The 18,030-nt window shown below is 33.4% G+C and overlaps 2 protein-coding genes across 5 annotated transcripts in view; both read left to right on the forward strand.

The window, feature by feature from the left end:
• LOC135134220 (serine proteinase stubble) overlaps positions 1 to 556 on the forward strand; it is a 42,943-nt gene extending 42,387 nt beyond the window's left edge. Inside the window, exon 8 of one of the 4 annotated variants that reach the window (XM_064062848.1) lies at positions 36 to 555. In XM_064062848.1, coding sequence (XP_063918918.1) covers positions 36 to 212 — 177 coding nt within the window. In that variant the 3' untranslated portion in view covers positions 213 to 555. Of the gene's footprint in view, positions 1 to 35 lie in introns of all 4 variants that reach the window. The other 3 variants (XM_064062847.1, XM_064062849.1, XM_064062850.1) reach the window with 3 other exon arrangements.
• A 7,265-nt stretch (positions 557 to 7,821) lies between these two features.
• Np (Notopleural) overlaps positions 7,822 to 18,030 on the forward strand; it is a 33,390-nt gene continuing 23,181 nt past the window's right edge. The window contains exons 1-4 of the mRNA XM_064062855.1: positions 7,822 to 8,105; positions 8,718 to 8,820; positions 15,482 to 16,543; positions 16,720 to 17,028. Of these exons, the coding sequence (XP_063918925.1) occupies positions 8,718 to 8,820; positions 15,482 to 16,543; positions 16,720 to 17,028 (1,474 nt within the window). The 5' untranslated portion in view covers positions 7,822 to 8,105. The remainder of the gene's footprint in view (positions 8,106 to 8,717; positions 8,821 to 15,481; positions 16,544 to 16,719; positions 17,029 to 18,030) is intronic.

An 18,030-nucleotide genomic window follows, 5' to 3' on the forward strand; every position in this document is an offset into this window, starting at 1 on the left:
ATGTTATACAATAACAGTTTGTGGATATTTTGCAGGGCGGAAGAGATTCGTGTCAAGGGGATTCCGGAGGACCTTTGACACTGACGGTAGAGGGTAGGAGAACTTTGATTGGTTTAGTTTCCTGGGGCATTGGCTGCGGAAGAGAACATTTACCGGGGGTTTATACCAATATACAAAAATTTGTGCCTTGGATTGATAAAGTAATGGGTTGAGTGACGATGGAACAAGCATGGTGCCAGCATGTTGAAGAGTAGTAAATTATTCGTAATGGGTTAAATAATGAGAGTGATAGAAAAATAACCAAAATTATTTATTGTGTATTATATTGAACCAAAACAGCTTAATTAAGTAGATTCAGAAGTGTTAAGTATTAGGTATTTATTGAATTTTGGCAATAATAGTCCCATTACTGTTGATGTACTTATCCCCTGGGATCGATTGTGCAGTCTCGGCAGGGATCGAAGAGAATAGTGCTAATAAGCTGTAAGTCTGTATCAGATTTTTAACTCTAGGTAATTTACTTACTAAGTGTTATTTTATAAACTATTTTTATAATGTAAGTTTAGTTAATTACTAATAGTAAATATTTTATAGTATAAAAGGGTTTTTTATTCTGACTAGCGACGACTAAACAACGTTTACGTGAGGACCTCATACTTGATTTTAAAAAGTCTGCTTTAAAAGTCTAATTTAGAAATTGTCTTTTAATAATTAGGAATAAACCACAACTTGTGGGTTGGCATGATATTGTAATTTGTAAGTTATTATTGTTACAATAACTGTTTATGTAACGAGTGTTTAACCTGTACCATGTTTTATTTTTTCTATGATCATAAAAGCTAGATACATTATTTGGAAATTAAAACAATGGAATTTAAAAAAAAATACTACCTGTGTAATCTAAAAAACAGAACAGCTGTTTTATCGGTTCTTTATTTCTAGGCGTTTTCATAAATTTAGTGAATGAAAATTACTGACGAATATTAAAAAGAATATAAAGGAAAAAAAAACGAATTTAATATTTTTCGTTTATTTCTTATAGATTATTTTGTTTCAGTGCCAATTCTAAATACAGAACTGGATTTTTTTTAATTGGAAAAATTTGAATATTATATGTTTGGAGAAGTATGGTAGAAATGAAAGAATTATTTCTGGAATTGTGACATTAATTCTTTTATGGAATTTCACTAGTATTAATATCAATATCAATGTATAATTTGTAATGGCATCTACGGGTCCTAGATTTTTAAAAAATTATTAGTCACCAAAGGGAAACAACACATTTTGTGACACGTTGTGAGTATAATTAACATTGTAACAGACAATTTAGTTTTTAAGTCCGACTCGGTGTTAAACGTTTCTCACGTCCGCCTAGTTTTATTCATATAAAAGGGGTGACGACCAAATTTACAGTAGTCAGTTTTATGATGTAAATGGGTGTTCACAGCAACTATAAACGTCGGCACCATAAATTGCTGTACAGCGCGTGAACAGCATTTGTCACGCTAGGCTGCTTCGAGTTTCAGGCATTTTGCTAAAATTTAATTTTAGATGTACGTTACGTCAGACGGAACTATCGAACATCTACACCCCATTTAATCTTTTTTTATAGATCCGAAGGTAAAAAATGTGACTATGAAATGCAAAAATCAGGAGCATTTAATTTTTGTAAAAATAAAGTTGAACTATATTAAAATAATAACATGAATAATAATAATGACTGTATAAAAATAAAACAATTGAAAGAACAGTAAAAACATGGTCAAAGGCAGCTATGGATTTTTGAAGATTAATATTTTTTTGTCAGAACTTTTGCCTCGTGATATCAATTTCAAAGTTTGAGTTGAAAATGTAACGATCAAAGACAAATCTTCAAAAATCCATGGTTGGCTGTGATAACATTTTTATTACTTTATTGATAATTGACAGACAATTCGATTGTGAACTGAACTAAATGCTGAAACAAAATTTATTTATATATAATACAGCCATATTTAAAAGAAGATAATTAAATTCTTCTTCTAATATTACAAATATGGAATTAAATCCAATATTTTCAGTGTGAATTTTAATTTACTTTTATCGCCCCATATCATCGTTTTTCCGAAAATCTGAATCTTTGCCACATGTTTAGTAAACACCTGTATATCAACAATATTACGATTATTAATATAAAAAATGTTCTTTTGTTGAATTGGCCCTGACATGCCTGCGTATCTGTTACGCTTCAAAGACGAATGAAGTTATGTGTAAATAATATGACCATTTTTTTACTGTCTCTGGACAGTGTATATAATCTTGTTTGAAAAAAAAAGGTAAATGTTTCACAGAAATGAATCATCTCTCAAGAAAGCTAAACGTAGTAACTAGAAAAATAATCACCAGAAGGTCTACTATTGTCCAAAATCAGCAAAAATAAATATCGAAAATGTATAGGGTGAGTCACTAAGCGAGTTCCTTTAATCCATTAAAATTATTTTTGACTATACATATTGTTTTCGAGGCATAACACCCAACTTGTTTTTTTTAAAGAATACCTTATGTATTTTTCATATTCTTATTAGCCTTTTCCCAGGCTTTATAACCATAGTTTATTTTTGAAGTTCCGATGCGACGTTGCCACGTTATTCCAATTTAACAAAGAAAATTAGCAATTAAATACAATTTTGATATACAGTGTTTATTAAGAAATTTAATTGGGTCGTAATTAAGTGTGCATTATTTTTAATACTTTGTGCATTAAATCTTATACTATGCGCAATAACATTTGTGCATTAAATTTACTATGTTGCGCCATAAGTTTTTGCATTTTGTGCATTATATTAAGTGCAAATTCGAATAATAAAATTATTGTTTTGGGCAATGATTTTCTGTACTGCGTGCATTATTGAAACCATAGAAAATAACAAACAAAAATAGACCTGCTGTATTAAAATGTATTTTATGAATGCATACAAAATCAACAAAAACAAAAGATATTCATAGCAAAAAAGTAGCTAAATAAATTAAAAGTTTTCAAAAAATTAACAAGAAACTTAAAATAAACATTCTTTCATCAAAAAACTCAGTTACTAAACATTATTAATTTATTGAATAATTAATGCTTTTTTGGCTTTAGAAGGGCGAAAATGAAGCACATGACACGCCTTTTAAAGAGTGGGAGTGTAAGGCCCACTTTACTGTGAACTAATGTACATTTTAGTAATTTACGGAAAATTTGAAATGGTCGTTTATATTTTCTCAAATACAAATTGATTTATTAAAGAAACAGTTATTTTAACGAATGAGCAAATTTAATTAAATAATTCTAAATTGCATTATTTATTGCGCAAATAGAAAAAATAATCTGCCATTATTTTATTTATTGCCCTTTCAGTTTTACAAATGCTGATATAGTTTCTTCTGTGCTGAAATGTTTTTAATAATGCTGTGACTTCACATTTCATTAAAACTAGTGCGCATTTAAATTGTTCTCAATTTAATTTTACAATTTTCAAAATATCGATATCTCAGTTTTTCAAATAAAACATCCTGTATATTTAATACTGTGTCTTACTCTATTTTTTGTTCTCCTTCTTTCAATATGTCGGTGTGTCCCTTAACAAAAAGTTAAAAATCGCAGTAATTATATCAACTTTAAATGTAGAAAATGTTTAACAAAAAAGAAAAAGGACGAACAACAGAACAAGAACAATGATAAAATACAGGGTATTTAAAAAAACTGAAATATTGAGATCTGGGGATTATTATAATTTATATATTTTGATACCTAACATTCTATATGTGCACAGCCAATTTTATTTATACCACGATAAAGGGTGTGTTTATCTGTCCACAAAGTAGTGTAATCCAAACTTTTAAAATGACCCTATAGCAATTTTAATTGGCAACTTTGCGTGGAAATTTCGGAAATACTCTATGGTTATAAATCCTAAAAAGAAAAATGGAAAATGGCGGATTAACTCTCCGGTACGCTCTTAACAATCAACTGATGAGTCTGGGAAAAATAGTAAAAAAATCCTTCTCACATATCGGTCGAGTTATAATGATTTTAAAATTGGTTCTTTTGCTATGTTTAACAACTAAACAAAACATTCATTATCACAATAACTAGTAATAAACTTTTAGTTAATATTTTTCTCTCCCATGACCATGTTTAATTACATAATTACCATTTCAGTCAGAATGTACAAAGATATAGTGTTGTTGTTTTTGTAATAATTTGATAAAATTCCATTTGATAACAATGCTGCCAGATATAAAACGAAGGTACCAATTAGCAAAAATCGAGTAAACAGTTGACATATCAAAAATTGTCATAGTTTTCAAAATCCTACGTTTAAAATGTTTGTAGTGAATTTTAGGTCCTCTGGTATTTTATTTTCGATAAACTTAAAGGAATCTGGTGTTTTGTAGCTGGATGAACCCAAAACAATCTTTTGAGCTTTTAGTGTTTTATTTTTTACGAAATTGAAAAAGTCTCGAGTGCCGCGGTGTTTGAGTACTCATAGTGTATTATTTTGGGATTTTTTTTGTAAATAATTTTAAACAATTTAGGGCGACTTTAATGTTCTATTTTTGGAAAATTCTGCCGATTTAGGGACCTCGTTTTTTTTTGAAAAATTTAAAACAATCTTGAGTTCCTAGGTATTCCTGTTTGGAAAGAATTTCAAAGTGCTTTGGAGACTCTAGTGTCTCTTCTTATAATAATTTAATTAAATTTCTTAGAGGATACGTAATTTGCTAAAATCAGTTTTATCTTAGCAGGTACTAGCCCTACCCGCCCCCCCTTTATTTTCTTAGAGAATATGTCATTTGCCAAAATCAGCCTTAACATGTACTAGTCCCATCCATCACCTTCTCTTTTCTTAGAGGGTATGTCATTTGTCAAAATCAGTTTTATCTTACCTGGTTCTAACCCCGCCCACCCACCCTCTCTTTTCTTAGAGGGTATGTCATTTGCCAAAATCAGTTTTATATTAGCAGGTACTGATGACTAACTTTTACAAATGATCAAAATTTAGAAACATTACGAGCTTATATGCACAAGGCAGGGCAGGAATTTTGAACATCTTCTCTAGTGTTTAATTGATTATGCTTTAATGGATTTTTCTTTTATTGTTTTTTTTTAATGTTTTTTTGTTTTATTTATTATTGAAAAATAATAGCTTGTTTTATTAATAATAATGCACAACTATGAATAACTACTGGTTGCTATAGTTATGTCCTTAAAAAAATATGATTTCAGTCACCATCGTTACTAAGAAATCAGAACATAAGCCGGAGATATTCACGCATTAGGTGCATGCAGTGTTGCTAATTTTACTTTTATAAAGTTATGTTTTTTTGTAATCTACATTATAAAGAATTTTTTATTTTTTTTTAGACTCCCGAAACCCCCCTTTATAACATACTGAAGAGTTAATTCGCCATTTTCCAGACACCCGGTATAAACATACTTATACAGGATACTCCATTTCAAAAAACGTGTGTGTTACACCTTAAAAACATAACATTTTCTATAGGTGAAAGTAATTTTAACATGTGGACTCGAATTTATTATTCTTAGTATTTTTATTAGTATTTCTAAGTATTAGTGAGATACCGAGGAGTGTGACTCATCCTGTATAAACTAGAAAAGAAAAAAGTTTGCTTCAAATGACAAATGGATTCATTTTGTATACAGGGTGAGTCCTCGATATCTCGTTAATTATTACAGACAAAAAAAAGTCAAATACCAAAGTTGTACGGTTCCTTTAGGACTATACTATAAAATTATTTTTAACTTTACAGAGTATTCTGTTTTTAAGGCGCCACACACAACTTAGTTTTTTCAAAAGAAACACCCTATATAACTTTACGTATTGTGATTGACCTGTCCTTAGGCTTTATAAGCACAATTAATTCTTGAAATTCTGATACGACATTGTACCGTTATTCCAGTTTTCTTGAAATTTTTTCGCAATGGAAAGGTTCACAAAAAAATGGCAGTAGCGTTATTTTTAAACTCTCTCTTACAATCTTTCGTGAAAGGATAAATAAAAGTACGGGATTTGTTACCTTGTCAACTAAATCGAATTTTAATGAACAGAGTGTTTATAAAAAAAAATCTAAAACTTTACAATTTTCAAATGTTATATTTCAATTTTTTAACGGTACACCTGTATTTTATTACTGTATTTTACTCTATTTTTTGTCCTCAGGGTGAGTCAGGGCGATGTGTCACTTAAAAAAGTAAATATTTATAAAACATAGGGTGTTCTATTTGAAATAACTGAAATATCAATACTTGACATTTTTATAAACACTCTGTATTTGAAAATGTAATCTTATTTATTCCACAACAAACCGTGTACTTTTCTTTATCTCTCCCCAAAATGTTGTAACACACATTCTTATAAATAATCCTACTCTGATTTTATTGTGAACCCTTCCATTGCTGAAAATTTCCACGAAAATTAGAATAACGTATCGTAATTTCAAAAATAAATTCTGACTAGAGCCTAAAGGGAGCTTAATTAAAATATGTAAAGATATATAGCATGTTACATTAAAAAAAAAACTAAGTTATGTGTTACGCATTAAAAAGAGAACACATACCTCAAAGAACCATACAACTTTGACCTTTGACTCACCCTGTAGATTTTCGAAAATACTTTTTAAAGGAAAAACTGAAAAAATACACAGTACATGCACTTTTCTCTAGCTGCTTGGTATGTTTACAAAATCAATGTTTTCAAATTTTCAAGAAAAATACATAAGATAAATATTTTAAAATTTGAAGAATTAAGAGAAAATATTTAATGTCCGCGTTGTTATTGTCCGAATAAAATTTTATTACTCTGTACTGTATTACAAAAGAAATAGCACTTATATTTTCTACATCACAAAACACGTATAAGAGACTTCATACACAGTACCAAGCATTGCCAATGAAGTAATTATGAAAACAGTGAATAATAATACTTTTAGATTAAGGGCACTAGAAACGAAATTACGTGCTAAAAAAATTAAAGTACAACAAATTCAGACATAATACTTAGAAGACAAAGTAAATACAGTTGTCAAAAGTACTAACATAATAATTATTGTTTTGACACTGACAACCCCATATTTAACGCTTCACATAACTGCCATTTTAAATAAAAAAAATACATCTCTTTGTGTTTGAAAGGAGTAAATTCCATACAAATAATAATTATATACCTAAAATTTCTGAGATTCCATAGTACACAGTGATGGTCAATTAGTTGTTATTGACGTATGCGTAATAGTTCTTTAAAGATGCTTAATCTTCATCTGCCACCTTCCGACATAACCTCAAACGTCAATTCCAACTACTTCGTCATCGTCACCTTGTATACTGACATCATCCAGGAAGCTTTCTACATACTGGTGACGAATTATTTCTCTTTCGCATCGATTAATTCCCTTTTAATAAAACACATCACCTCTCTGCAACATCCTCTCCCCATGAGTCAAACGACTAGTCCAAAAGAAATCGAATTCCAAAAACACGGCTTTTGGTGCCAACAGGATATTGCCGCATTTCCTTCAAAGCACGACTTCCGCTTCGATCATATCGTGGAATCAGTTGTTACTCGAATGAATAAACTGTTGCCTGATCTAAAGGCGCCTCGCAGAATCCTCATTAGCCACCATTACGTTAGCACCTGAGCTCTCGTTATTCTTTAACAATTCGATCACCAAAGTAAAGTACTAACGGTACATCCCCTCCTTAAGTACCTGCACCAGCACTAGTGCTGCGCTACCGAGGAGGTCGTCGACCCACCCTGGTCTTCAGGATGGCAGAACTCTTCTTTAATCAGTCCCAACTCAACGTCGGACAGGTGATGAACGTGTAGTCATGGGGATGGTGTCCAAGCAGTAGCGCGCGAATATTTAAATCTTGAGAAAAAAAATCCAAGAGGTCCAGTAATATGAATCTGGGCCATTCCGGTTAACTATTGATACCTGATCAACTATAATCATGCTTCCATGGTGTAAATGTGTGTAAAGTGTTAATTAATTTATTAATTAAATTATTTTTATTTTAATTAGAGTTTATCGAACTGTATGTATACGCTCTAGTCTAGTAAAATAAGGTAAGTTCTTTCGAAGTTTAAGGGTGTTTTGATTTTGTGGCTTGACCTACATTTTATGCATGAAAGCGCACAATAACAGGTTTTCGGGGTTTATTTTAAAACAGAACGTCCTGTATAGTTGGTGAATTCGGTCCGTTAGAATTCATAATTGATAAACCATCAAGTTGTGCTTGTATGCATTACATAAATTAGCGGATTTAATTGTTGCTCTCTATTTAACTTTTCTTTGATTTCCCGGGGGACTTTCCTCGATCGAGGACAATGAACGTGAACTTCAATTATTCACATTCCCACCGTTTCCACTAATTCAGAAGTGGAAACATTTCACCTAACTCGCCGACGATAATTACAACCAAAACAATTAGCCATATCTCGGCTTTTTTCTTTGTGTTTTTTAATCTTTTCAAGTGTGACGTTAATTCCCACAATTAAGCAAGCATGTGACAAAACATTTTTTTAAAGAAGATTGGGCAGCGTGTCCGAGCAGTCAGTGACCTCCTGGTGGAGCGTTGGCCCTCTCTTGCACAATCATTGCGAGTTAGTTTCATATTCTTGCAACCTGCGGGTAATGTTATTCTAAGCCGGTCCTGATCTCCATTTCTCCAATTCCAGATGCTGCCAGCAGTTTTAGTTACTTTTGCCACTTTTCTCCTGGAGAACTGTTCGACGTCGCCTGTATATAACATGCAACCAGCGTTCATCACTGCCAATATAGGTGAGTGCTCGTTTAATTTTTAAGAGCTTCACCCATTTAAACGAAAAAATCGAACTCACCTCGTCGAGATAAAGAAAAAAGTAGACGCTCCGTCAATCTCCGGAATGAGTTTTCCGCAAAAAAGTGCATCGCGTTGGCGGTAGAAGGAAATTGGCGTTGTTGACACACATTCGCCTACACGCATGTTTAAGATACTCATACGACCTCAATACCTGTTACCTTACAGAACTAGAGTCACCCAGACCGAATTGTTTAGAATTTCACTCACTTGACCACGTCATCAAGAGATATCAATTTTGATAATTGCTGCTCCCAGTTATGTAAGGTTTGATCCGGCGAGTCGATGATGAGAGACCCTGACCGAGAAAGAAGGAAGAATGATTCAGTGAAACGTGCAATCGTGGAACACCATCACGGAGTACGTGGTGTGAAATTTTAATTCCGCCGTTTTACCAGGAAGTGGAAGGTCCTGTTAAGAGAATCAAGGGCATGATCTTGGGTGTGCAAATATAGATGGTGCTCCAGACTGGCTGAAATTTATAATTGAAACATTAATAATTCAAAGTTGAATCCTTTATTGTCGAGACAAGTCTCCGGAACTTGGCCCAGACTTGGAAAGTCCGGGAAAAAGTTCTCGGCGGAACACGACGCCGTTTTAAATCACTTTCTTATTAAAAGCCTTGCTTTATCTGGATTAATGTCGGTACCCTTATACGTTTTAAAAGTGCAAAATGCGGACTTTCGCTAGTGAAATGCCGGGGAACCCTCAGTTATTTTATTTATTACGTTGATAAAATATTTAACATGAAATTGATAAATTTTTAATGATTTGAACCGATATACAGCAAACAATTTATTGTAATTAGGTTTAAAATGGTAACGATAAAGCTGTTAGCTGTATAGCAGAATCTACGACATATTTGAAAAAAGCAGGCCTTATCTAGAGAACACTAAAAAACGCAATCAAAGACAACGAAAGCTTTTTAAAGATTTGTCTGTGATAGAATTTTCGTCTCCTCAAATTACTATCAATTTGAAAGCTTGAGTTGAAAAAGCAGCGATCAAAAATACACTTTCAAAAATCGATGGTTCTCTTTGATCGTGTTTTTTATTGTTCTTTCAGTATAGTACACAATAATTAAAAGATTGTAAACGGTAACAGACTGATTTGTTCATACGGAAATATACCACAATTTTTTTAAATTTAAATTGCAATATGGATTTTCCTATTAATTATTTTAAAACTTTAATCATAAAACACAAATTTAAAACAATCAAAATATTAAACCGTCTACTCAGTGAATCTGAAAATTACTAATGATAATGAACATGTCTATAAGCATAATCTTGTGAACAAGACGTAATTACATACAAAAGGCAACCATTCTGATTATGCTATCTTTAACCCAGAATCAGTAATCGAAAGTGTTTATGTTAATAATCAACAAAATAGTATAATTCTATTCGAATAGTTAATTTCTTTAGTTTCATAAGAAAGGGTTTTTTAGACCCCTAATTAAAGTGAGACTTAAAAATTTGAGATAACACAGTCAGTTTTTTGGTGAGGATAACTAATAAATTTGGTTAGCCTGTTAATTATATTTGTTCTACAGTCCGAGTACAATAATTAGAGTAGGTACTTCTAATTATTGTATAGAAAAGTAACTGCTTTAATTTCAACTTCTACAAAAGTTCCAAAATATAGTAGCTTCAAAAATTCAATCCGCATTTGTTTTTAGGTACACTTATAATAAATACAAGGTGATGCAGAACTCAATGGTACATTATAACGATCACAAATCTGAATTCGAGAAAAATCATTAAAAAATTCTTACGTCATTTTGACGTTCACTTACAAAAACAATATATTGATTTCGATAGACAGTGAAAATTTGGCTACTGTTGTTAGATTGTTGTCATTCTGCCCAATTTTTAAATTTTCAATAAAAAATGTGGTCGCATATAAAAAAAAACTTTGAAGGTCTATATTAGGTCCAAGGATTTTTTAAATTATTTTTTCTTGCTCAATAAACAGTTAACACCATGTTATTAACAAAAATACAGAGTTAGTGCACCATTTTTGAATCACACTGTATAAATCTTATTCTGAAAGCTCAAATTCAGTCCACTGATTATTGTATCAAAAAAATATTATTTCAGTAAAACAAAAATTTGTATAGAACAACATAAGGTCAAAAATATTCTTTCCTTTGTTCCGATTTTTTACATATATATAGGGTTAGTCACCTGCTCGATCCTCGGTTGCTCATTATTCATTAATTATTAGAAATAGAAAAAACGTTAAAGATGAAAGTTGTACAGTTCTCTCAGCATTTACTTTGAAATTATATTGCGATGTTGCCACATTATTGCACTTTTCTCAAAATTTTTTTAGCAATGGAAGGGTTTACAAAAAAACCGCAATTTTCAAAATCTGTAATACAAAATTTTGTGGAGAGATAAATAAAAGTACACGATGTAGTATAAATAAAATTGAGTTTTATTCTGCCGAGTGTGTACAAACAAAAATTAAATTATTACAATTTTCAAATATCTATACTTACGTTTTTTTCAAATTAGAAACCCAATAGAAGTATTTTATACATATCGAAAAAAAGAGAATAAAAAATAGAGTAAAATGTGATAACATATAGAATGCTTTATTTGAAAAAATTGAAATATCGGTATACATATTTTAAAATTGTAATTTTTTATATACAATTTAAAATTTTATTTAATGGATACAACAATAAATATCGCAACTCTGTTTATTTCTCCTTGACATTGCCAGGGACAGATGGGACCTGCTGACTTTCCTTCACTTAAAAGCTTAGAATATAGAATACAGATACTACACAGATTAGAATACAGATTCTATATTCTAACTTTAAAAGAAGGTATATCAAATTTGGATTACTTCCAGATGCTCGAATCCGTTCATACCGGTGATGTCTTCTCTTTTAAATAAAAAATCTAGGGGATCCTTCTGTGTATTATTTAGAAGCAATTTCAAAGAATCTCGGATACCTCTCGTGGTTTTTGAAAAAGTTTGAAGAATCTCTGGGACTACTTTTGTTTTATTTCTGAAGTAGTTTGAAAGAATTTTACCTAGATTTTGAAGTAATTTAAAAGAATTTCGGGAACCGCTTTTGGTTTGTTTCTTAGTACATAGTTTGAAAGAAACTCGAGGATCTCTTATCTTTTGTTTTTGAAGTAGTTTGAAAGAATCTCGGGAACCCCTTGTGCCGGGTTTTTGAAGTAGTTTGAACGATCTCGGGGGCCCTTTTTATTTTGTTTTTGAAGTAGTTTGAAAGAATCTTAGGAATCCCTTACCTGGTTTTTAAAGTAATTTGAAAGAATCTTGGGCATCCATTGCCATGTTTTTGAAGTAATTTGAAAGAATCTCGGAGTCCCGTGAATTATTGCAATATTGTTGTAAACCCTTGCATTACTGAAAAAAAAAACAGAAAACGTAGAATAACGTGGCAACATCGCCTCAGAATTTCAAAAACAAACTAAAACCTAGGAAGAGGTTGTTAAAATAACTTTAGTGTATGCTACTCAAAGAACCATACAATTTTAGTCCTTCTGTTTTTGTCTCTCTAATAATAATTAATGAGATCTCCAGCACGCGCCCTATATATGAAAAAAGTAGCTTTAGACGTTTCGCCACTTTCATAAAAGGGATCTTAAGTTGAAGAACCAGAAGAACGGAAGGTCCAAGAGAGGAGAGAGAGAGAGAGCGAAGATAAATCTCTCGATTCCCTTTATTTTAACATCAAATCAAAAGACAATTTTTGAAAATTTCTACAAATTTTGATAATTTCAGGAAAAATCACTACGACATGTGATTCGACTCGGTCTTGACGTTTATGTATACACGTATTCGTTATAAATAACTAAACTTTAGTGCTCTAATTCACAATTTCCTATTAATTTCCAGAGCAACAGCACACAAAGAAAGAAAAATAAGAAGAATAAAATTATATGTTGTTGACCGCAAATTATAAATAATGAATTACTAACGACCAACGAGATACACTGTGTATACTATGTTCTTCCATAACTGAAATGTAAGACAACAATGAAAAAGAAACATGTTAAGAATTCGTTTCCTCTGTTAGTATTTTTTGCATCTACTATTACAAGTTCATAATGATTACATCTCCGGTTGCATCTGTTCCCAGGAAAAAAATTATAATTTTATTTCAGTGATTTACTCTACAGGAGAGCTTGGGTACACAATTTCAAGAAAAAATAATTAAGTGAACAACTTCGTTATCTCTAATTGGAGCTAACGGGATGAAAATACAGGCAGAACTTTATTATACTGTAACTGCATGTATCGTAGATATCGTAGCTCGTGCTATAGAATCGCTTACATACTCTAATGATGCCATTATCTTACGACAAGATTTGCATCAATTTCGTATAAAATATAACAAAAGCCGAGTTCTGAGAGTAAATCTTAAATCTCTATACGAAAGACAATTTGCAAGTGGAAATAATATAACCAAATCTTACAATCATATTTTACTGTTTATAATTAGAACAGTAGTTACATATACATCGTCCTTGATCAAATGATTAAAATATTAATTGTTGTGAAGACAATATGTACAAACTGTCAATGAATCTAACTTTGTACTTAGATAAACACATAATTTCACAGTTGATGCGGACTTTATGGTCTGTGAAAATTTATGAGCTCTAAAATTATCTACATGGTGATGCAAATAGATGCATGAAGCAAAATACATGTTGCATTCGACATAGTATCCAACATTAAGATTTATTGCAGAAAAAACATAACTAGCAAAACAAAAAACTAAACACAGATCGTCAATTTGTACCAAAAGTATAAGATCTATTTTACTTTATGAATTACATACTTTTTATAAAACCACAAAAGAGATAATTAGACCTTTTACTTTGTATATAAATACAGTCGGTGTTTGCAACAGACTTATTTCAGATAAAAACACCGTTATTTTACTATTTATTTTACGGATCATTGTACGAAGCATACGAAATCTCAGACAACAAAAAAACCTTTTATTCAATTAGTTACGGCGTCATAAGTAAATGCGGAATCTGTGTTGCAACTTACCTAAAACTTTGCCAACTCTATTCATTGAAATGCGTTCATTATTCACTCTTCAGTTAATAAAAGTTTAATTCAGTCTGAATAAGCTTTCCTGAAAAGCTACTTCCGATTGCATTTGCATTTTGTGCAAGTCTTCGTACTGAAAATTGTCCAGACATAAATTTTGATCCGTTCTCACTCTGGGAATTCAGCGGATGACTCAAAACTTTCCTTCCAAAAACTGATATCGATGTGGGTTTAACTTTCCCTGTTGACCATTGTTGAAAAAAAATAAGTCGTTAAGATTGTTTCAGTTCCTACGGTTAGTGGGTCATCGGTGCCAAAAGGGGAAGAGTTGGGTTTCACCCGTTGAATCATATCTTGGGTGTGAGAAGTAGCGGTAATACCAAAAGCTGTCAATAGCCTCGACCTTTTATTTGTAAATCAGGATCAAGGCGATTGTTGTTGTTGTTATTTCCATAATATTACGACATAGTTATTGCCGATTCCAGTCTCGCTAATGCATGCAGACGTACGTGAAAGCATTGTCAATTTACATAATACACGGTTAAGGAAATGGACACTACACAGCGCGAAATTAATTATACGATTGACAGAATTATTGCGAGGAAATGAATCATAATGGACTCGATAATTGATGAGATCTCCCGTGCGAACTTCCTTAATGGCATTTTGCCCATAAATAATTCGATTCAGTTTGAATCCGAACTAACGGAACGTCGTCAGTAAATGAGATTTCGCGAAAACGAGAAATATTTTTATCTTCTGCAGTATTACTCGGCGGATCGAACTTAAAAGGAATTTATTTTACCATCCGACAACGCCGGCGAAAAAAGATCAGAACTGATGCTGTCTTACAGTTCACGGCACTTAATTTAGACGACACGGAGGAATTCTTGCACCTTTTGGACTTTTTCGGTCCTGAAACCACTTTTTGTCACGTTTCCGGTAGAGTGTAAAAGATCACATTTCCAGCTTCGTATTCAACCTGTTCGGCTTTTGCGACTCGAGCTTAATTAAAGATTTATTCAACGTGCAGAGAGATGCGATTTTAAACACGGAGATCGTCGGTGTTCGGATTTGAAAGTTGGCCCTTCGTTAGTAATTGTGTCAATTTCGGCGGGATTAACACCGCGACCAGTAGTACCACTGGGCCAAGGTAACGGGACCAGTAACGTCATGGTTAGAAAGAGACAGTCAGCTGTTTAGTACGGAATGCATGCACCGTTAACCAGCAGCAAACATCATCCTGGGAGAGTTGACCAGTTTTCGGAATGCACAAAAATGGTCAATCTTACATAGTAAAGACTCTATTATTATTAAAGGTAAGCTTATTTGTCTGAATTTGGGTCAGTGAGTTCCGTTAGGAGTGACCTATACGCAGTGAAAATTAAAATTGACCACGAAATTGGAACAGTGGAACAATAACAACAGTTATAGTCGCGTTCTTTATGAGATGCAATCACTCGTTTTTCTTGTGTGGGAATATATGTATTACTGACACACTTCCTCTGCGATATTTATGAAGCTATCTTTGATTTATTGTTTTTTTAGGTACCGCGGGTAGAAATATACGTAATCTACCGTGTATATCGAGGAAAACCAACCAGAGTGGTGTCTGCATGTTTGCCATAGATTGTCTGAAAGCTAATGGTACCCATTTGGGGACTTGTATAGACAGATTTTATTTTGGTTCCTGCTGCCATATAGAGCCGGTTCATGATATAATAGACAACAGCATAGAAAGTGACATCATTCCTGCACGAGAACCTCCCCAGAGGCTCTCGAGTACAATAAGGCCATTAACAACATCAACTAAGACTGAAAGGACAACGAAACCAACCACGACGACGACGACGACGACAACGACGACAACGACAACAACTACAACGACTACACAGAAACCTCCACCTGTCAAACAAGAAGAAACAACGACCGTGAGTTATAAGTTGACCACGTTCCAGGCGGTAGATGGGAGCATACCTGCGGAAACTGCAACAAAAACAACAATAGCTAAACCCAAACCTACTACTTCTAAAACAACACCTAAACAAAAACCAACGAAAACCACCCCAAAACCTAACAAGAACACTACGAAACCGACTAGATCGACAACGAAAAAACCTACCAAACCTGAAATACATACAACAAAGAAACCCACTGTGGGCACAACCCGAAGACCTACTACAATAACGACTAGGAAATCTACTACTACTACGGCGACACGGAAGCCATCAGTTACAACTACGACGAAAAAACCTAGTACAACAGCGAAAAAACCGGCGACAACTACAAAAAAACCTGTTACTATTACAACGTCGAAACCTAGTGCGTCTACAACTAAGAAAACTCTGACAACACCGAAACCTACAAAAGTAACGAAAACGACAACTACGCCCAGTACTACCACTAAAACTACCACGCAAAAACCTACTACTACGACTTCTAAACCCACAACAGCAGTCAACAAGAACGTGACCGCAAGTAGCAAAATCCCGACGACGGAGAAACCGTCGAGTACCACCACAGGTTCAATAGTCACCTGGACCATTCTCGACAGCAACAAAAATGTTTCGGTACCAACAACGACCAGTTCCGGTAACAGTACAAGTGAAGGTAAGTAATTACACCTTTTAATGGCCAATTACATCTTCGGCTTTATCGATAATTTTTACGTACTGGCTAACTGTAGTATAAATTCCGTTAAATGTCCACACGACTTTTATTTATTCGCTCTGTGTTCTACTTTTTTCTCCAAAACACGGCACTGTTAACGATTTGTACTTTCCAAGAGTGGATTCCCCTCACGACTGCGGATAATTGGGTTCCTTTACCCAGCGTCCAGCCGAGTACCACCCAGTCGACGTCGTCCTCCTCTGCGTCTTCGACGACCGCTGCTGCGACGACTGAAAGTGCAAGTAAACCGTCCATCACGTATATACCTTTGGAATCCACAACCTCCTCGGTGACCTTGAATGTGTCGGCAACGGCCGCTGCAGAAGTTACACCGCAATCGTCACCTGTTACCGCTGCGGTTACTCCTCCGACGACGGAAGAGACTGCGGAAATTCGACCGGTCAACATGAGCGACTTCACGGATGGTGAGTAATGTGGTCTTTGGATTGGAATTTTTTTCGAGGTCAATAGTTTCTTAGTTTCCGGTCAAGAAAGATAGGCGTAGGCCACCCACCGGTGATAAACTCAGTATTTACCCAAACACTTTCTAGTGAATCATCATAAATAATATGGCGTGTTTAGACCCAACTGATCGGTTAACATGATTTGAGTCTGCTGTCTCATAAAGCAAAGAGAATCAATACATTTAAAGGCTACTTAGAAACATCATAAACGTAATCAGCATACTTCCGGTTTCGCCATAAATAGAGACAACATTGATTTGAAATTTTTTTCAAAAGTGTAATATATTTTAGACAATGAGAAGTTTAAAAATATAAATCACCATCAATTTAGAATTTCTAAATTTTTTACAACATGATTTACAAAACCATTTAAAATTGGAAATATCTTATCTGTTAACCGATTACTCTTCTAAAACAAAGCTTCCGTCCAAAAGTATTAAAAACTTGTCCACGATCTAGTACCGAATTAAATCGACGTTTCATTTCCCCCTCATTAAGGCCACTTAGGAGCATGCTGACAAACTCCCCCACTGAATTCATAAACTTCCTGCGATAAAGGTTTCTGGGGTAATTAATGTTTAAAGATTTTCCAGTGGCGTGACAACGTCAGTTTTGTAGCAACAAATAATTATCGCTACCTGAGTAAAGAATCTTCGGAAACATCAAGTGCAGTTTGACACTTTCGCAAAAGCAAAAATTTTTTTTTTGAGATAATTTCTAACGCAAACAACAATGAAAGCGAGCGCTTGTTTGGTTAATCTCGATCTTATAAATTTTCAAAACTATGCAGAGACTACCAAAGGCGATCTCTCAGACGAAGACGGTGTATGATTATGTCCCAGTCTGTAAACTCAATCGAACGTTCCCCTTCATCGAATCCCATTCTATGATGGTATTTCTTCTCGTTCAGATCAACCTAGAACAAAAATGCGTGTTTTAATTAACAGTATAGGTAACGGCATT

The sequence above is a fragment of the Zophobas morio genome, unplaced genomic scaffold (genome assembly GCF_036711695.1).
Source record: "Zophobas morio isolate AGI-343-1 ecotype UQ-CSIRO unplaced genomic scaffold, CSIRO_AGI_Zmor_V1 ptg000023l, whole genome shotgun sequence".
NCBI classification, from domain to species: Eukaryota; Metazoa; Arthropoda; class Insecta; order Coleoptera; family Tenebrionidae; genus Zophobas; species Zophobas morio.